This window comes from Oryzias latipes, chromosome 6 (genome assembly GCF_002234675.1).
Source record: "Oryzias latipes chromosome 6, ASM223467v1".
In the NCBI taxonomy this organism is placed as follows: domain Eukaryota; kingdom Metazoa; phylum Chordata; class Actinopteri; order Beloniformes; family Adrianichthyidae; genus Oryzias; species Oryzias latipes.
The window spans coordinates 6,590,798-6,612,658 of record NC_019864.2 but is presented as its reverse complement, the minus strand read 5'-3'; the positions used below and the strand labels follow the sequence as shown (position 1 = coordinate 6,612,658).

At 44.3% G+C, this 21,861-nt stretch overlaps 1 protein-coding gene across 1 annotated transcript; it reads right to left on the bottom strand.

The window, feature by feature from the left end:
• Positions 1 to 702: 702 nt before the first annotated feature.
• rfwd3 (ring finger and WD repeat domain 3) lies at positions 703 to 21,380 on the bottom strand. The gene is made up of 13 exons (XM_020703768.2): positions 20,844 to 21,380; positions 11,326 to 11,598; positions 9,532 to 9,782; positions 9,383 to 9,438; positions 9,004 to 9,186; positions 8,827 to 8,918; positions 8,315 to 8,429; positions 6,970 to 7,213; positions 6,691 to 6,841; positions 4,621 to 4,797; positions 4,321 to 4,535; positions 2,728 to 2,942; positions 703 to 1,620 (listed from the first exon to the last, which is right to left on the bottom strand). The coding sequence occupies exons 1-13, from the start codon at positions 20,918 to 20,920 to the stop codon at positions 1,477 to 1,479; spliced, it is 2,193 nt and encodes a 730-aa protein (XP_020559427.1). The 5' UTR covers positions 20,921 to 21,380; the 3' UTR covers positions 703 to 1,476.
• Positions 21,381 to 21,861: the final 481 nt, after the last annotated feature.

Here is a 21,861-nt window from a genome sequence, read left to right as displayed (position 1 = left end):
GAGCCCTTCAGCTGCTCACATCCATCATCTGCTGACTTATCTAATATCAGTAAGTCATTTTAGGGTCACGTCATTAAAAAAACAGATTAAACGCCAAAATATAATAAAAGCATATAGACACTTTTTCAAAATATACCCAAAAAGGTGAAAAAAAAGGGATTGGAATTGAGCTGTAAATTGGGTTTTGTAGACACCAACTTGTGAATCACTCAGCTTTCATAGTGAATCGTGCATCGGTTCAGAGAGCAGAGGTTGTTCATAAAACCCCTACATAATGAACATAGCTGTCTGTCCATGGAACTATGCATCATTATACTATTCTGTAGCCGTTTTAAATGTCCTGCTTGTTGGGGTTTTATTCTTTGGTTGGGTTATAGCCGATGACCAGCATCCACAGGTCTGTCTTTAATGTACCAGAATTACTTTAAAAGTTTCAGTTTACTGCAGGCAGGTCTCCAGAAACCCGCCAGCACCTGCTGTTTGACTTAAACGTGACATTCACAAAAGCAGCGTTCAGTAAAGTCGCTGATCTTCATCAACCGAGCATCAGGGAGAGCAGCCGTCCTCTGAACCCTACAAAATCATTGAAAGCGTAAAACAAACACGTCTTAAAATGAAAGCAGAAACTGAAAGAAGCACCTTTAGGTCAAACCAACAACTGAAGAGGAAGCAACGAGTCACGCCTCACTTTTTAAACAAAAAGAAAGTTAAAAAAAAATCAGTTTTTATTAAATTTGAAGTTGTACACAAACTTTAGGTAAGAAATATACATATATACAACTTTATTAAAAATAACCAGAGACATTTACTGCTTTGGCACTTGAAGGTCCAGCTGGAGTAAGTGAGGAGGAAAGAAATGAAGATGATGAAGAACATTTGAACATCCGGTTGGTTCAATGCCAGACTGTTTAAAATGAAGACTGAAGCATTATACGGATTATTTCCTTCTAGTTCACTTCTTTAAAAAGACAGTCTTTAGCAAAAGCATGATGAGGGTTCACGGGTGAGCGCACGTCTGCGGCTGAACCCACCGTGTCAGGAACAGCCACACCAGCGGGCGGAGCCTCTCAGGTGCTCCGAAAGGTCAAAGGCGGAGCATCCTCACTATGAAATGCTTGTTGGATTGAGGCAGAGCGGTGGACCCAGACAGTGTTTGGAAATGAACTTTGGTGAGGAAAGTATTGATGATTCTCAAACTTGACTGCAACAAATACTTGAGGCTTTTTACCAACAAACGAGCCAAACAGCTGAGATCAGCAGAATTCTCCCCAGAACCAACTAACCAGCTGGTTAGGACAAGAATCACAGAGGCAACGATCGATGACCTTCATGAAGTACGACTCTGAAGTGCTGCGAGAGTCGTGACTGTTTAATCTTCAGATTTTAGGCCACTTATGAGCCTCTGGAGGGAAACTGAAGCAGACGGAGACCAAAGTGATGCTCTGTAGCACACTTTGCCTCCTCCTCAGCCTCTCTTCACTCCCACTTGTACAGTTTGAGCATCTTTTCTGTAAGAGTGGCCAGAAAATGCTCTCCGTTGACATAGAAGGGGTTTATGTCAAGCACCGGCAGGTCGGCTGGAAGTTTCTGAAGCAAAGAGCCAGAGCCGGCATCCCAGATCTGAGAATGACAACAGCAACAAAAGCTTGGTGTCAGGACTCTGCAGACCACCTCTGTGCCCCCTCTGCCTGCACAGGGATGACTCTTTAAAAGCAGACGTCACCTTTGCAGCTTTTTCAAAAAGTCTAACATGTTTTCAGCGTACAGTGCAGCAGGACAGGAATGTCAAAGAGCAGGCTGACAGTTGGCAGAAAACCTTTTGAAAAAGCTGTATTACATACGAACATTTCAGTCACTTCGTGTTCCTTGTAGTTTTTGAATCACATTTCTTTTCTGTTCTACAGTCTCATTTTGGGCCGATAGAAGTTAGATTTTAATTATTAGTTTAACGTTTGAAGACAGCACTGCAGTCAGAAGAAAATAGAAACGAATAAATGATGGCAGCTGAAGCTGATCAAACATGCAGAAGTATGACTAACCAGAAGAGGATTAATAATAGTAATAAGAAATCCAAATGAATGATTTTCTTAAATTAACAAATAAATCACAGTTACTTCGCTGTGTTTTGTAATTCAGACTAAGGCCCAATCTGATTTGTTCTCTTACCCCCCCCCCCCCCCCCCCCCCCCGGCTTCTCCCCCTCCCTCCAGTTGCAGGGGCATTTTTTGAATGGCTGTTGCGTGTCGCGCTGTAGAAATGCATTTCTTCATGGGGGTGTGAAGAGAGGCAAATATAAGTCCTGACTTTTTGTTTTTGCATGATTTTTCAAAGATATAAACTGATTGTGTTACGTCTTTTCTGAGCGCCCGCAGCTCCGCGCTAACGCCACTGAGCGGCGATTATTGATGACGTCATCGAGTGGGAGGGACGTCTGAGTTCTTTCTAAAACTCTCCGTTTGGAGGGCTACATGTAGCGGGTAGGGAGAAGCCGTAGGGTAGGAATTTGGATTTGTCCTGAGAGTCCAACTTTTTGAGATTCCACTGTGTGAACGATGATCTGAAGTGTTAAAGATGCTAACATTGCTGACAGAAAGAAGCAGAGCTTTCACTGAAGAGCGTAAAAACGTCCCGAACAAATGACCCCCTCTGTGTGGGGAATCACAGACTCGTCCCGTTCAGGAACCTGAACTTCACACTGCAGGTCACGAGGCCACAGACGGGACGTACCATGGTGGAGTTGGAGGCCTCGTCTCCAGCACAGACCAGCGTCCCGCTTCCAGCTGGACTCTTGAAGACAGCGTTTTTGGTGAGCAGCTTGCAGGATGAGCCCCCGCTGAACGTCTGCACTGGGGAGCAGGAGCAGCTGGGCAGCTGGCTGCTGTCCTGCTGAGGGCTTCGCGTCAGAGACATCAGCACACAGCGCAGAAAAGGGTTGGAGCGTCCTGCAGCAAAGAGCACGGTCAGGTAAAACAGTTCTCTGCTGCACAGACCCCCCAGAGTCATCAGGAACCTCATGAGAGGAGACGTCAGGGATTTTCACAGTAGAAGCTGCTGTTTACCCCAAATTAGGGGTGGATGACTAATCTATTAATTTGAATTTGTTGCGTTAGATCAGGGATCCCAAATCCCCGGGCCTCCCTTAGTACCGGCCATACACTGTGATTATTTACATTTTTTTAATTTTCTGGTACTGAAGGTAGTTTTATTTTGAAAAACTACCCGTCTGTCCTGACTTTAAGCAGCTGCTCGAACCGCTAAGCTAGCAGCTTAAAAGCTAAACAAAACCCAAACGATTAAATGTATTTGGGAAGTTTTTTTGGAGAGAAATGAGTCAAAGAGGAAACCTGCTGATCCCGTTCATCACTTTTTCAGGAAGTATCGCTTAAAATTTGGTGCTGATCTGTCGAGAAAATACATAGATCGATCGATAGATTTGCTGCTGGGTGTTCGTTAAAAAGTGATATACCACAGGATAACCACACGGTGAAAAAAGAAGTTCCGGTCACCTAGCTTAAATGTTTTGTATCACTGCGCCGGCTTCAAGAATGAAGTACTAAAAACTGGTTACTATTTATTTCTTTCGTAAGTGACCATGGTATAAGCGGGTTGATGGCCTTTGAAATATGCCTTATCACTTTTTAACGCACTTCGCAGAAGCAACCATCCTCAAGCTTCCACGAAGTGCGTTAAAAAGTGATAATGCACACTTCGCCGGCCATTAAGCCTTACATTTACAAGTCTACAAATATAAACTGTAATAAAGAATTTATGAAAAGTGCGTACAAAAATTGTGTGTAAACATATCAGCATAAAGCTGAGGAACACAGCCTCTAATCTGCATTATGTTTTAGGAAAACGGTAAGAAGTTACACAAAATGAGTGCCAGCATTGAATTTGTGTACATTAACAAAGATTTGTTAATGTGTATTGAAAAGGGAGCTAAAGGAATGTATCACAAAAAAATCCAAAGAAAATCTGTGTGTGGGAAAAATTGTTTTGGCTTCTGTTAATGAGGTTAAGGCCTGTTTGGTTCTATACCGACCGCTTGGTGGTTGAGTTCCTTAGAGCAGCACAGACAGAGCTGTCTGCTTATTGCTCTGCCTCTGAAACTTTCAATGTTTGAGGTAAACTTTTCAGTCATTCTGATGAGCAAAGTCAAAATGCCAGTATCAGCTATGGAAGGTCTAACATGGCTGTGGGTGGGGCTTTACTAGTCAGAGCACTTGCTGTCAGACACTCGTGACTTGTGTTTCACAGCTTCTCTGTTGAGCTTCTGCCACTGGGGGGGGTCCCACAGCATATGACAGTGTGGGGTCTCACCTGGCCTGTATGTGACGAGACAGTGTCTGCTCTCAGCTTCCACTTGGATGTCGATGCAGCCGGCGTTTTCCAGCGGGAGAACATGTGGCCTGTAGGTGGCCTCATTCACCTGCTCCCAGAAACACCCGCCCTCCAAAGAACCAGCGATCAGCCCGCCACAGGGGAACGAGGTGGATGCCGCTCTTGGGACATAGCACAGAGAAGCCACGGGACACCTGGAAATGTCAGAGTGCAAAGGTCAGGCGGTACCTGGAAACGGCCAGCCCCCTGAATGCAAACGGGCGAGGAGAGCGACGGTACCTCGAGCACGCCGGCAGCAGCTCCTGGACGTGGGTGCTGGTGTCCCTGGTGTCATAAAGGAGCACAGAGCCGTTGCTCAGGCCAGCGTAAATGTAGTTACTGTTGTCCAAACACCAGCAGCAGCTCCACACAGGCTTCCCCGCGTTGTAGGTCTGAACCACCGTGTTGGTCAGCAAACTGCAGAACACGCCAACTTGTGAGGAAAACAGTCTGCACGTCTGTTCTTCCCAGCTGCTGGGTTCAAACGCGTACTGTCGCACATGTCGCAGCTCAAACGGCAGCAGACCTGCGCCAACTTTAACCATCGTCTCTACTCTGTTGTCAAAGGAATGTTTCAATAAGAATGAGTCCAGGTCAACCACTGCTTTTCCTGTTAAGAATGTCACAAACAGACCCCTAAAACCCATTTACAGGCAGTATTAGAACTACTCTTAAGCATGTTTATGCATTAGGAGGAGTCTGAGAGTCTGAAAACTGAATGGAGCAGCTGGACCTGCATTTGCATCACCAGTGCTTCATCTGATGAAGACCTTGGTGCAGCAACCTGCAACAAGTGCAGGTTAGCCCGTCGGCGCTGACACTGCTCTGTGCTCCTCCCCTGCACTGTACTTTGTCATGTATGAACTGGAAGCAGACTTCAGACTCCAGCTTTGGCTCTTCTCCCTATGAAGGCCATAAATGTGACGTGGAACAAACTACTGAGTGTGCGTGTGACTGCATGGTGGAGAGTTCATCTGGAGCAGAGGTCAGCAGCGTTTAGAACAACATCACCAACTACAATGTGAACTCCCATACAAAGACATGTTTCCAATAGATGTGAAATGCTGTTGAATTCACAAACAGCAGGTCAAAATGCTTTTATAACCACATTTTGGCATCAACTCCAAAAGTGCTTTCAATGTTGCACAAGGAAAATAGGTCAAAGTTGAAATAGTATTACAACTATGTTTGAAACCAAAAGTACTGCATTTGTGTTATGTCAGAACTTAAGGAACAGGACTGGGTTCTTTAGAACAAAATACCATCAATATTTCCAAGAACTTTACCACCATGAACATGAACAAAATAGGCATAATTTGGTTTATTCATCTTTTGTTCCGTTATGAGACTAAAGCTAAGTAACTTCATGCGAGCTCATTTTGTGATGGGGCCTTTATTGTAAGTAAAATGAAATGTTTTTACGTTTTGGTTAGTTTGATGGTTATTATGACATACAATTTTCACAATTGGACAGTGTCCCCCCCCCCCCCCCCCCCTCAGTAAATGGAGGAGATCAGCTGTAGTTTTCATTTGAAAACGTCTCCACATTTCATGTTGACATTTGGCAGAACAGACAGGAAGTCTGACTTTGATCTGACCATGCTTGGTTATTATTCAATAAACTGAACTTATAACTTCAAAGCTATCAGCCGCTGTGACGCCATAAACCAGCTGTGCGGTCATAAACAGCTGGTGGCTCCACTTTCACACTCACGCATGCGTTCATGTTCCATCCACAGACGCTTGTTTTACGCTCCCACTTATTTTACTGGCAGCGGTTTCAAAAATACAGAATCATTAATACGTCTTCATTTCATTTTAGTTCCTATGAAGCGCATCCATTTATATGGTCTGTTCATGAAGGCAGTATTTGTAGCTCTAGGTGGGCGGGGTCACAGTGACAGCACTGCATGGTTGGACCGTGTCCTTGTGACGCCATAGAGGGGACAAAAAGATCATTGTGAGAAAAGACCATCACTCAAACCCCAAACCTGATTTTTCTGCTTCAAATCTGAAAGATAAAAACAGATCAAGTGCATTTTGTTGCCACGCCCCGCGTGCCACGTCTTTCCCTCCCCGTGCTGCGCACGTGTGCCCCAGGTCGGCGTCCTCTGATCTATGGTATAATCTCCAATTAGACAGATGGAAAGTTGCTTTTCCATGTGCTGAAATGCCAACATTTGATGTTAAACCAGTAAAGCTAACATTTCCCACGGCACACTAGTGTGCTGCGGCACACTGGTTGAAAAACACGGCATCAGACGACGGTGGTCGTACAGTAAGTCCAACACAAACGGGTGATTGTGGTACCTGGTCAGTTTGATGGTGTTGTCCAGCGCCGCCGACAGCAGCAGGCTGTCGTTGCGCGTGTTGAAGGACAGACCCCGGATCTGCTTGCTGTGGATGGGAACGTACTGGCTGGTCTTCATGTTCACCACACTCAGCTTCTTCACCCCACAGCCTGCACACACGGTCACCGCTTAGTCTGGATCCTCTGAACAAGTTCCATACAAACAAACACAAAACTTCTGCCTGTGGGACAGACTTAGCAACATCTGGGGGTTTTCAGGAACAAGGGGGCAATCTCACCAGGCACCAGAGTGGAGTGGGGGGAGGGCTGTGAGGCCAGCAGGCAGCTCAGCGGGTCACAGTAGGCCAGAACCCTGCAGCCACCCGCCTGAGACACCAGCACCGCCTTGGAGAAGCTATACTGAGCTGCCCTGGAACCATCCACCCTCTGGGACAGACTGAAGGGGAGGGAGGCTGATGAAGAAGAGGAGGTCGAGGAGGGAGCAGAGCTCCTGCCAGTCTGGGCTATCAAGGCTCTCAACTCCTACACAAAAGAGAAGGAACCTTAAAAACTCTGTTTCTTAAATCCACAGAGAAATGAAAAATCCAGGCTCTAAAATCACTCAAAGTTTTCTGTCTGATGAGCTGAAAAGAGCCTTCATCCCCACTGAGGAGGAGCACGGCCCTTGTTCTTCACAACAAATACTGCAGGAGGTTACAAAACCATGTTCTTCAGGTTCCGTCTGCAGCCGACGGACCATAGGCGCTAGCATCAGATCTCTAAAGACGGATGACTCTATAGCAGGGCCGCTCATTCCTGGTCCTGGAGATCTACCCCCCTGACTGTTTTCCAGTCTCCAAGTCCTACTAGCTGCTGATGAGCTCAATCAGACGTCTCCTCATTCTGATTGACTGAACACACCTGGTCCAGGTAATCAGCAGCAAGCAGTGCAGGGAGAGCTGGAAAACAGGCAGGGGGGTAGATCTCCAGGACCAGGGATGAGCAGCCCTGCTCTGAAGAGTCCGAGGAAGGCGGGGGAACAGAACCAACACACTCCCTCTTTCAGCCCACCTTTTGTGTTCTGCTGTAACGCTTCTTCTGGAACGTTTACAACATCAGAAAACTGTGGCAGTTTAGCCATTTAAGAAGAAAGGAAAAGATCAAGAATAATAAAATCTGTCTCCTTCTGGGCAGCCTACATGTCCGTCTCTAAGCATCAGTTTTCCCCCCGTGTCTCACACAAACAGACTTGTTCTGATCCAGAGGTTCCAGGTTTTCTTTCGTCCTGACCATCAGGTCCCTGCAGCTTTGTCCTGACCTTCTCCTTGAAAAACGTGGAGGTTTAAAAGCATCCAGCTTTCACCCAGCGGCCAATGCAACAGCACTATGTCAGCGACGTCAGCCCCCAGCGTTCTTCTGCCTCCGGTTCTGACAACAAGCAACCCCCCTTTGCTGCACCGCAGCATTTCGCCTCATTAAGGGGCGTGGGATTTATACACCCCCGGGGGTCACTTTGAAACAAACAGCAGCAGCAATGACTGACTGTGTCTGCGCTCGTTTCTACATTGACTTAAGCGGCTCTTCAGCACAACCATGGAAGAGGACGTCAGAGGAAACTTGCTGGTGAGAGCAGCAGACTGATACCTGCAGCTCCTGCTGTGCATGGCCATACTTGGTGGTGACCACCTGCAGCTTGAGCTTGTACTGAGCAGACTCCAGCTCTGCCTTCCTCCTCAGAGACTGTTCCTGCTCCAGAGACCTGCACAGACACAAACACACAACATGAGCCAAGTCTCAGATACAGCTCTGATGGATGTTATGCTTTCAGTCACTTCAGTAGACTCTACTTTATAATCAGGCCATGCGTTCTTGTAGAAGCTTAGCAATCATGAGTTTCTCATCTATTACAGTTTCTGGCAGTTTTCTGCTTCACCTCTGTTGACAGAAAACTGAAAATCCAACTGCTTTTGGTTGATCTAATCCATTTGCATTTCAGAGTCCAGTTTAAATTCTGGCTCTTAGAGAAAATCCTTTTGCTTTGAAAGACGGTCTGATTGTGAACTCCTCCTTCAGATCAGTTCTTTAGATGCAGCTTTGCTTCATGCCAGAGCAGCAGGCCTACTGTGTTTGGGAATAAAAAAATGTAGACAGCTAACTTTTTTAGGCTCTCCTGCTCCGAGTTATCCAGGGCTCTCAGTTTTGGTGCGTACAGCAGCACAATGTCTGACCGCTTTGCCTTCTTGTTGCACTGAAATCACACAGGGAACACATGTTTACCATAGAAACAGGTTCAATCTTTCCACGACACTCTGGGTTTCTGCGGGGTTTCTGACCTGTGGGCATTTGGCAGCAGATCCCTGAGCTTTCAGCCAGCGGTGGATGCAGGTGTAGCCAAAGAGATGTCCGCAGCGCAGAGCAGACAGTCTGTGCTCGCCCGCCGTCGTCCAGGACTCGAAGCAAATGGTGCACGTGTCGCCTTCATTCTCCTCAGGACTGGATGACTGGACCTGGGACGTCTAGAAGAAGACACAATGACAGTTCGGGGGGGAATATGATCCACTGCTGTGTTTTTCAGCAATTTTAATCTGACACACACACGACGAACTCTGAGGCCTGCATGAACTGTGTGTTAATGCTTCTGACTTTAAAAATAAAAATGGAGATCACTGCCATGAAGGCAACAGTGAGGCAGACATGCAAGAATAGGATTACCCGGCAGTCCTGAACGGTCCCCTCGGTTCTTTCACTGTCAACGACTGTGGCAGAGACTGTGCAAAGAGACAGAGAGGGTATTTCACAGCATTAGCATGCTTCTGACAACAGGAGGGGAAGATCCCAGCTTCAGTTTTGATGCCACTCACTGGACGCACTGGCCTCCTGTGGCTCTGCCTGCTGAGGGGTAGAAGCAGAACCACCAGGTTCCACATCCTGAGCAGCATTGGATGTCGACTCCTCTCCTCGCCTTTCCTCGTCCTCCTCAGACTCGCTGACCTCGGTGGTGCTGCCGGACTCCGGCTCCGCCATGCTGGCCGCTGGCGCTCGCAGATGGAAGTCTGGGAAGCCCCTGGAGGGGCCTGCAGTCTGGCTGGGATAATGCACGCGGAGGCCCTGCCTGCAGCACAGACGCCACAACGCTGTCTATCCCAGAGGCGGGTGGTGACACATTCAACCAGTTACACTTCATCTGCACCTCTATGTAGACCAAGAGGGGAAAAAAGCCAAGTGTTCAACTCATTTCTTTGGATATTTTGAGGAAAAAAGAATTCCCAAATCAATCGCTACTTTTTGTGTCTGATTTCATCCATTTAAATTCAATTTTACTCATGTTCCAGCTCACAAACGAGTCATTTGCTCTTTGGAAGACTACTGTTTCCTTTTAATTCAATGTAAAGGACTGCTGCTTTGAGTTGAGCACCACCTTCTCTTGATCCAGCTCAGCCCTACAACTCTTTCCTAAAATTCACACTGGACGATCTTTCTGAGTGAAATCGGCTAAAAGTTCAGTTTCCAGGATAATCTGTTTAGCTTAGGCCAGGATCTGCAACCTTCAACACCTAAAGAGCCATGCGGGCTGATGTCTCACAGACCACAGGAGGAGCCCAAAGTCTCACTTCACCCTTTAGAAAAATTAGACACTGACACGTAGTTATGCTATTGCATCGGCCGCCATGATAAAAATAATTCACATTTCTGAATAATTAAATAAAAGACATTTATTGTCTTTAACCAAGAACCAAAATGGAGGGCTAAAAGAGCCACATGCGACTCTGAAGCTGCAGGTGCTGCGGCTGTATGCGTGTTCTGTAGCTCATCCATGAGCGTTTGTAGTCCAGCTACACACGTCACTTATGTTGATCATGAAGCTGTGAATTGAGTCGAGTCTTGAAAGATGTAGTTACATATTTAGGTATTACCATAACCAAAGGACTACCTTCAAGACCAAAACATAACCTTTTTAATTAAAAAATGAGTAGTGTAGTGTTATGAAAGCCTTCCCATCAGGTCTACTTCACCTAATGGCCTCCTATATGACGTATCAAGTTACAAATAAAATACAGCCTCCCAAGGCAATTATTGGCATTGATATCTTAAATAAAAAATGCAAACTAAACACATACGTAACACTATGTGTGGAAAAAACACCATGCTTAAAGGTGTCATTTACTGGAATAATATCTTAACCGATATTATTGGAATGAAGCGTGGTAATTACCTTAAAGGTTCTGCGTTAATAATAAAATATAACTTAAATAATATTTATCCAACAAATATGTGCATTGCCACTTTACCTGATTTTGATAATAACTGGAGTTTTTGCAAAAACTCCCTTGAATCTATACTCCACCTTTTCTCTCATTCTGTATTTCTTCTTAGCCCTGGAACCCACTGGAATTTATTGAACATAAACTTTGAACATAAAATTACATATCTCAGCTTTGATATTAAATACACAAAAATACTATTAATTTATTACCTTTAATTTATTACCTAAGGGCACTTTATACATGTTCTGTAAATGTGTTTATGCTCAATAAAGTTTATATAAATAAAATAAAGTTGGATTACTAAAATGCAAAAAAGGAGGTAGGACAGATTTGATCCGTTTACCTCTCTTTGATTTGCCCCCAAACCCTCATCTGTGAAGCTGCGAGTACCTTAGCCTCCTCTGAATCGGCGCCCCCTGACTGGCTGGAGGTGCGACAGCCGCTCCACCCACGGCCCTCTGGCTGAACGCCCAGGTGGAAGGTAGCCTCACAGGCGTTTGAGCTGCTCTTTGCTCTTCTTCGTCATCTTCGTCCACTTCTGTGCTGCTACCAGAGTCTGAGATGCTGCGAGATTCAATGAACTCTTCAGGCGGGGGAGCAATTTCCAGCCCTTCAGCTAGCACATCCACAGCAGAGTCCACCTCCATGGCCTCCATCTGCTCTCTGGAAGCGGAGGAGAAAGCCGTCAGACACGCCCGTGAAACTCGGATCCCCACAGCCAAACCAGGAGAGCAGTGAAGGCAACTCCATGTGAAAACGGGATAAGAATGGGACTACATTTTTACAGTACACCCTTTAACAAAAGGGTAGATTCATTTCACTGCACCATCATTTTACAGGTAACTTACTTAGCTTTAAAAACTTTTACTCTGCTAAAAATCATATCTAATAACTTTTGCACCATTGAATCTACAGATGCAGGATGATTTGCATGAAAAGTAATTATCATTATCGTTCTGTAACAAAGCTCAGCGTCGACTGTTCAACCCGCAGAAATTATACAACGTTCTTCCAGCAATATTTAAAATTTTAAGACAGCATGTGAAGAAGTGGATGCTTTAAAGGGCCTATGTCCCGCTTTTCCAAAGCCTTTCAGACTGAACTATATCCATGTAAATGATAACATATCACCTTTGACACACTAAAGAACAATTTTTAAATTAAATAATAACCAATCTGCTTCCTGCTCTGCTCCATACTGATGCATCAGCCCCTGGGAAACGACCCCTGCTATACCCCCTGCTACACAGAAGCTGCTGGAGTTTATTCAAGCCGGCAGGGGCACGACGGCAGAGACAACGGCTGGAAGGTCCCATTAGCCCGGCGCGGCGTTAACCAAAGGCCGGCACGGCGTTGACTGAAACCCGGCGTGGCGTTCACTGGAGCCCGGCGCGGCGTTCGCCGGAGCCCGGCGCGGCGTTAACCAGAGGCCGACGTGGTGTTTACCAGAGGCCGGAGCGGCGTTCACCAGAGGCTTACGCGACGTTGACTGAAGCCCGGCGGGGCTTCCTTAACACAGCGGAGCAACCATGCTGGAAAAGCTTTCTGTGAATGGTGAGATGGCTAGCTTAAATTGCATCTGTGACCAAACAAACCAAACTATTGCAAAGCTAAAGGAACAAATACATAAACTAACAGCAGAGCTAAAAGTAAAGGAAACACTCCTTGAAAGCGCTTTTGGAGTAGCTTCCAAACAGTCGAGAGTGATCCTTGAACTGTCGGCTGCCCAGGACACTCTTCCTATGGACTCTACAGAATGTGCTCGGCCTTTTTCCTGCTCCACACCAAGGAATCATCCATCCTGGACTGAAGTGGTTGTCAGAGGCACAAGGAGAGCCCAGATAAGGCAGACATCGCCTCCCCATCTTGCACTGTCCAACCAGTTTGATGTGCTGGCGGAAGACGAGGCGGCCATCTATACTCCTGGGGGGCCTGGTGTGCAACATGATCCATCTCCCACTACGTTGGTACTGACGTCGGCCCCCCCTAATGGTGCAGGGAGCAATGATAATGGGGGGGCAAAGATAGCTGCTCCATCCACCTCTTACAGTGCCAGGATGAGGGAACAATCCACAAAAACATCCCAGACATCAAGTGGTGACACTGCCCCTGCCCACCGGAGGATCAAGCTCCTTCAGGATGCGGTGGCCAGGCGGTCTGTTGGCCTCCGGGACCAGCCACCATTGGTCCAACCCGGAACTGTGCCCCCAGCCCCAGGAGCAAAAGCAAAGGACCAGGAGGGAGTGACTGCTCCGGCTGAGGCTTGTTCCTCTCAGCCCCAACCACTATTCCCCCCAACCACCCTAATTGTTGGTGACTCTATAATCAGGAATATAAGGTACATCAATGCCATTACCAGATGCTTCCCTGGGGCCAAGGTGAAGGATCTTCTTCAAGAGCTTCCTGAGGTTCTGCTTTCCCTCCCAACCAGTGTCATTCGGATTATAGTTCACATTGGAACCAATGAGACAACACTTCAACAATCCGAAATCACAAAAAGGGAATTTAGGGAACTTTTTACTCTTTTATCCAATACTGGGAAATATGTTTTTATTTCCGGACCTATTCCCACACTTACTAGAGGATCTACACGTTTTAGCAGGATCCTCTCCCTCCACTCCTGGCTGCTGTCCACCTCCCATACGCACAGGTTTGGTTTTATTGACAATTTTAACCTTTTCTGGAATCGCCCCTCTTTTTACAGACCAGATGGACTTCACCCTAGTCTACTTGGTAGCACACATACTGTTCATTGTTTTAAAGAGGATTGACTGCCAGCTTCCTTAACTTCTCCAGAACCTGAACCCGGGTCACACCAAATCTCTGTTCTTCCCCTAGGCCCCCTTCATGGGTTATTATCCAAACCCCCAATAACACCTGCCACGCTTCCCATACAAACTATAATAACAAACCGATCTACAACTCAATTAAAAACTTCTAACAGGAATTATAAAAACCTAAAAGCAATCCATATCCAAAATTTGAATACCCTTCATGAACCTGAAAACAATAATATGCTTCAATTGAATCTGGCACTTTTAAATGTACGCTCACTATCAAACAAATCATTTCTTATCCACAACTTAATTTTAGATCATAACCTAAATGGCCTGTTTTTAACAGAGACTTGGAATTGTGGTTCTACTGGTTCACTGTCTGAAGCGACTCCACCCCTTTTTTACTTCACAAGCAAAGACAGAAAACAGGGTAGGGGTGGGGGAACTGCTGCTATCCTGTCTGCTTTTATCAGTTTTACAGACAAATTGTTTCATGAATATACATCTTTTGAATACCAGGCCATTGTTTTTAATAATCCCACTGTGTTGTTTTTGATAGTGTATAGACCCCCAAAGTGTAACTCATCTTTTAATTCTGACTTTGCAGAGCTGCTTTCAATTATACACTTAGATTTTAGTAGAATAATTATTTTGGGTGATTTTAACCTGCATGTGGACAACCCATCGGACCCATATGTCCAAGAGTTTTTAAACACTTTAGCAACAATGGATTTTACTCAGCATGTCAGTGTTCCCACCCACAACAGGGGTCACACACTGGATCTTTTAATCACTCATGGCCTGATGGCCAATGTGACCTCTGTTGTGGATGTTGGTATTTCAGACCACTCGTGTGTGTTTTTTACTATCAAAGGCTCTGTCACCCAAAGACTTCCAAAGAGAACTGTTAGAACGCGTTGTCTACACCCTGAAGTGGCTGCAAATTTCACCTCACATCTGGAACACAGCCAACCAAACACACTAAGTTTGTCTGTTGATATATCTGTCCAAAACTTCAACAACAAGCTCATATCAATAATGGACAAAGTCGCTCCCTTAAAAATAAAAACGGTCAAAGCCAAAGCACCCCCTCCTTGGAGAACAGAGGAAACCAAGAGACTTAAGAAAATCTGTAGGGTTGCTGAACGAAATTGGCGCAAAACAAAACTAACAATTCATTACCAAATCTTTAAGGAAAAACTAACCCAATACAACAAATTTATTAAACATGCAAAGCAGGAATACTATTCAAAATTAATAGCTGACAATATTTCTAATCCAAAGATTCTTTTTTCCACCATTGACAGACTAATCAATCCGATCTCTTCCAGCCCATATTCTACTCTTAGCAGTTTAAAATGTGAGGAGTTTGCAGTCCACTTCACTGATAAGATAAATAACATTAGATTTAATATCACCCAACGACCACTAACAGTTCAGTCTGATGCATTTTGTTTGCCTTTTAAGAACACACTAGAGAGTTTTGTCTTGATTGATGCTGCAAAGCTTCGTAAAGTGATTTCCCAACTTAAGAGTAAAACCTGTTCTCTGGATCCCATCCCCACCTCTCTTTTTAAGTCTGTGTCTTTATCCTGTGAGGAGGAACTCCTGAACATCGTCAATCGCTCTCTTTAGACTGGGATCTTTCCCACATCCTTAAAGACTGCTATAGTGAGACCCACTCTGAAGAAGAGCGGTTTAGATGTTTCAGATCTAGATAATTACCGGCCAGTGTCAAACCTGCCATTTTTAAGTAAGATTTTAGAAAAACTAGTTTTTATCCAACTAAATGATTTTATTAATAAAAATAATATTTTAGAAAAATTTCAGTCTGGTTTTAGATCACATCACTCCACAGAGACGGCGCTGGTCAAGGTTATAAATGATCTCAGGTCCAATTTTGATGAAAAGAAAACATCTGTTTTAGTATTGCTGGACCTGAGTGCAGCCTTCGACACAGTTGACCACTCCATTCTTCTAAACAGACTGCATGACATGGTTGGGATCACTGGAACTGTGTACAGCTGGTTTGAGTCCTACCTCACAGGAAGAGATTTTATTGTCAGTGTAAATGATGCATCATCTGGGAGGCACGGACTGACATGTGGTGTGCCACAAGGTTCGGTCCTTGGCCCCACACTTTTTAACCTCTACATGCTACCGCTAGGTGATGTCATCAGGAGACATGGCATAAACTTTCATAGTTATGCTGATGACACCCAGTTATATGTGGCTGTGTCTCCTGATGACATGGGACCCATTGATGACCTTTTAAGTTATGTTTTAGATATTGAAACATGGATGGGAGAGAACTTCTTAAAGCTCAATCAAGACAAAACTGACATTTTAATTGTTGGTCCTGAAGCTGAGAGAGAAAGGGTCCAATCCTATTTATCAACTTTTAATCTGAATGTGTGCAATAAAGTAAAAAACCTCGGTGTGATTTTAGATGCAGATCTTAACTTTGAAGCACACGCAAACCAAGTTACAAAGACTGCATTTTATCATCTTAGAAATATTGCCCGAGTGACACCCTTTCTCTCACAAGCCAGTGCTGAAATATTAATCCATGCTTTTATAACATCTAGGATAGACTATTGTAATGCTCTTCTTTCTGGTGCTGAGAGAAATACTGTAAACCGGCTGCAGCTTGTTCAAAACTCAGCTGCACGCCTTTTAACCAGGACCAGAAAGAAGGAGCACATTACTCCAATTTTGAAGTCTTTGCACTGGCTCCCTGTCAGCTTTAGGATCGATTTTAAGGTTCTTTTATTAGTTTATAAAAGTTTACATGGAACTGGACCCTCATTTTTATCAGATTTACTTTTAGTCTATGACCCTCCCAGAGCCCTCAGGTCCACAGGTGCAGGTCTGCTAGTGGTCCCAAAGGTCAGAACTAAAACCCACGGCGAGGCCTCTTTTCAACACTGTGGACCTCGCCTGTGGAACAGCCTGCCTGAGGACGTGAGGGCTTCAGCCACTGTGGAGGTTTTTAAGAAAAAACTTAAGACACATCTTTTTAGTAAAGCTTTTACATAGTTTTTACTTGTCCACATGTTTTTATTTGATTTTATAAAATTTTAACAGCTAATTTTATTTGTTTTTATTTTAAAGGAGGGATGTGTATGTGTTGGGTTTTTGTGTGTTTTTATTAATTCATTTATTTTATTATTATTTGCATTTATTTTTCTTTATTTATTTTTCTTATTATTATTACATTCTTTTTACTTTGTTTATTATTTTAACTAATATATATATATTTTTATCTTATTTGTTTTATTTTTATTTTTTTTTCCTTTGGTAAGCACTTTGAGATGCTATGAAGCATGAAAAGCACTATACAGGGCTCGACATAGCCATTTGTCCGCTGGCCCGGTCCTGTTTTTCGAGCAGTGCGGACCACAAGACTTTACTTTTCACTTGTCCGCTCGGGCCACTAAAATATTTAACGGTTTATATATTCTTCACCTTTTTCAATAAAGTAAATTTTGCGAAAACGCGTAGATTTACCTCGTCTTCATAATTTAGTTTTTCTGCTAGTCCTGTGTTCAGACTTCAAGGGTTTCTATGGGAAACCTTTGATCACTTCTCCTTCTCTCCCGCCTGCGCGCGCGCGGCTTTCACTGCCGAGCACCACGCGGCACGCGCTCACTACTTTTTTTTCAAACTTTATTGAATGTAACAATTCAATACAAAACAATGTTAAACAGCAACAACGAAGGCACAAGCCAGTGGGTTATTATTACATTTGATTATAAATCCGACACCGTCACTGAAGAGAGACTGAAGCATGTCAGAGATGTGGAAGACATGGCAGGAATAGATAGGAATATGTTAGATGGAGTAATGGGTATAATTAGTAGTATGGACAGCAAGATATTTAATGAATGCATTGAAGATGAAACTGTATCCACTAAGCTTTAAGCTGAATGTCAAAGAATCAAAGGCAACTCCAAATACCTGAATCTCAGACTCAAATGCAGTAGAATGTTAAACTACTTAATTTAGTTTTTCTTTACAACACTGTAAGCAGTAAGTATTTCTAGTTAGCTGAATGATCTCAGTTAGACCTGCACAATATGAGGAAAACTCGCGATATGCGATATCAGAGATTAAAATTGCGATAACGATATAATTTGCGGTATATAAACAAACAGCAAAATAACCAAATAACCATTCCCAGTTTAAAAATTATACTCCAAATGAGCCACGTTGACATAGGTTACAAACATCTAACATAACATGGCTCCATCTGATTGGTCAACAATGTGAAGGCGTCCATCCGATTGGTCAAATGCATTAAGGGATTTATTTGATTCGTTAAATGGTTCAAGCTGCCATTAGATTGTTTTAACACATTTAAGGTTTATGATTTATTGCGATATTTGCCGTTAGAAGCAGCATGAAAACTTCTGAACTAGTGTTACCTACTACACTGCAGTGCTCTCTTCAAAACATCTGAAACAGACTAGAGCAGATTTAAGTTTGATATGCTCTATTTTTAGTCATTGAAAAGTGTATAAATAAGTGTCACCAGAATGCACCAAATTGCACCATATTAAAAGTTTCCGGGGGGGCATGCCCACAGACCCCCCTAAAGTTGCAAGCACCTGCGGAGCGGCGGGTCCCGCTATGCGCGGTGTCGGGCCAGTAACTTTCAGGCAGGGCCAGTAAGTTTCAAAAACTACTGGCCCTGTGGGCCAGTGCAAATTTCTGGGCTATGTCAACCCCTGCTATATAAATAAAGTTGAATTTGAATTTATTATTCTGAGTTCTTATTCCCACATATTTACATCCAAGATGCACATTGCGGCATTGCCCCGACGGACTTTACAACTACATCCAATCTAAATGTTGTTAGCATGTATTGGCCTCATCCTAACCCATCTTCCGGGTCCGTTCAGCCAAGAATAAAGCACTGGCTACACGGATTAAAAAAAACTATGAGCAGACAGGCCCTTAATAATAATCATAGCAATAATAAAAGCACATTTAGAAGATTGTCTCCTGTTGTTGAAGGATAGCTGCAGCCTCCCTCAACAGCTCTAGCACAGATGTCACCATGCTAAATTTGCCAGCTTTTGACAATCTCTTGGTCCACATTCTTCTACTCTTGCTTTGTCCCTCTTTTTCCAGCAGCCAACACGTGCGGTAGTGACAGAAGAAGAAGAAGACATCGCCCCGCCTCCCCCTGGAAATGCTGACTGGAAATGATTTATGCGACAGTTTTTGCGGGTGGATGTGAAAACGAAAAAGGCAATCCTCTCTTTGCATTATCGCGTTAATTATGTCACAGAAAGAGCGGTGTTGAAGGAGAAAATGAAAAGGCATTTTGGATGATTGATTTTTAATTTAAGTTTTACGACAACAAACGCAGCTTCATTGTGAGAATTAAAAAGCATTTCTGGTAATGACTTATTTTGAATTATGAGACACAAATGCTTCCATATTTTCCAACCCGGAAGCAAAATGACTCGATCTCTGAAGCTCCGCCTATCTCTCCTTGTGGGTGCCGCCCATTTCATGATGTCATCCTAGAGTCAGCATCAGCAGCGTGTGGTGTTTCGCCCATGAAAACAAACAAAATCCAAATGTTTCCAAAAATGGCTGTGCATATTGAGCATATAAAGGAAAGAGTTTTTGCCGATCCCCACCAGCTCCACGGAGAAAGTGTTCGTGTGTTAGCCACTGACTGTATAATACCTAACCCTAACCCATAGATCAGTGTTTTTCAACCAGTGTGCCATGGGAGATGGTCAGGTGTGCCGTGGGAAGCTCAGCTTCAGCTCTGTTTTCTGAAAAGTCCCGCCCCTTTCTCCACCAATCATTCTTGGAGGCTTAATCACACGTCATCAGTCTGACCAATCAGAAGTGGTTAAAGTCTTCACTTCCTTGTTCCGATTCTGCTCATAAAGTCTCTCAGTTCCAACAAAAATACCAGCTAAAGCTCGTCTTTAGTGGTGTAGCTTTCCACAGAATCCGGTATCGGACCATGGAACAAGTGAACAAAACAATGAAGCTCAGAGACGCGAATCTGTTTGCGTTCAGCGGCTGTTTGCACTACATCTCCCATGATGCATTTGGTTAAAGTGACAGCGTCTCAGCGCACAATGAGCCTCTCCTCTTAACGTCTTGAAACCACAACGAACACACAAACAGTTTTTAAACCTTCTAACTTAACTTTTATTACATCTTTTAGAAAAAAACAGCTGCAACTTCCAGCTTTTTCTGCCACAATTATCACAAAAATGCATGTGAGATTGCAGAGGGGCTGTAGATCAATACAGACTATGAGTTTCTCCTTTTTTTTTGGATGCTGGTGTGCTGCGGGATTTTCTGACAAAGTTAAAGTGTGCTGTGGCTCAAAGAAGGTTGAAAAACACCGCCATAGAAAATGCCTTGCTTCCGGTTGTAACCAAATGAAGTAAATTTAGTCGCCACCATGTTGGAACCAGGCGTCATCGGTAAGCCGTGATTGGTTCGTCCAACTGTTCAATGGCAACCACTCTCTCCAATCAGGAATGAGCATGTTAGAAGGCCTTCAGCTTTTTGGGTACTTCCTGTTTGGAATGTGAGGGAGGAGAAGGATTGTTTCGTGCAGTTCTCATTTACTGTCAATAGTGTTGACCTGGAGGGCGGACTACTTTATGGTTTTTCTTTGAGAGGAATAAACATTATAATTAGGCCTGCACAATTAATCGCAAATTTATCGTCATCGCGAGGGTCATTTGGAGAATAATATAAGGTACTTTGACTCTTATTTAACTTAAACATTAGCAGTAAAATGGTAATGTTTTTGTTGTTTTTGCTATTTGTTCATTTATCGCAAGTTATATCGTCATCGCAATATTGATCACTAATATCGCAAGTTTTCCTCATATCGTGCTGCCCTAATTATAATCAATAAATCAAATCAAATCAATGCTTTGAAATAAATCAATAAATGAAATCAATCAATAATACACTTAAAAGCTCCAAAAAGAAGATTTTGTAAGGACCTATATCTAGGTTCAGGTGAATTTTTCTTTGGTCTACTGTTTCTTTGGACTACTGTTAACTACTGCTTTATGAGTCATTTTCTTCTGAGGTAATGCTGCTGTTATTCGAGTTCATCTTCTCGATATACTTCACCTTCCTCTGCACACAAACAGCACAGCAGTGAGACAATGCCCTCTCCAGGCAGCTGAAAGACTCCTGATGGACGTCATGACATTTGTTGGGGGTCAAAAACCTCCGACAAGGCAATCCGACCAGCAACTGTAACCTGCCGATCCCCAGAGCGTGAGTGTCCGTCAGTCTGCTCGTGTTTACGGCAGCTTCGGTCGATCCATTCCGCACACGAGCGCCGCGGTTCGGCTAAGCATATACTCCAGACCGAGGTCGCACAGGCCTCTAACGGAAACAGTTCACCGGGCGCTTCCGCTTCATCTTTTTTTGTTTGTTTGTTTCTCGCTTCGGCTTCTCCGAGTGAAAACTAATAGTAACCGGGGGAGGACAGATAACCGAGCTAACACATTCCATAAACCCGATCGAAGGTCTCCGTTAGCTCTGAACGGTTAACTACGAAAATGCCACAGACCCCCACCAAAAACACCGGATATATTTGATTCCAGAGTTTTTAGTCAGAGCTGCATGCGGACACCAATGGTTCCAGGTCAAGGAGGCGCCCACATCGCGGTTACATTTCAATCCGTTAGCTTATTAGCAGCTAACGAGTCGGCGGCGGTTAACTTGACGGCTAAACCTCCGGAAGTTAAGCCACCAACCTGTGCGCGTTCAGCGGCTGCCGGTCCCTCTTCCAAGGAGCACACGGAGCGCCGTCATGGTGGTCCGGTAAAGGCCGAGATGATTGAGCAGTTCGCTGAGTAAAAGCTCGGACTGTAGTGGCCGCCGTGTGGAGTCGAATCTCCCGGCTACAGCACGCTCTGCCCGCCCATCTCACGGTCACGTGACCGACGAAGATCGTTAGTTGTTTGCATGACTCCCCACTCCCCCCAAAAAAGGTTACCACAACACACAAACACACAACACTGAGACGTGCGGTGAGGCCCCGACTCCTCTGGAGTCAGATTTACAATTGACAGAACTGAACATTTCACCATTCATCCAACAGCAGTAAACAGCTTATACGATACACACAAGAACACAT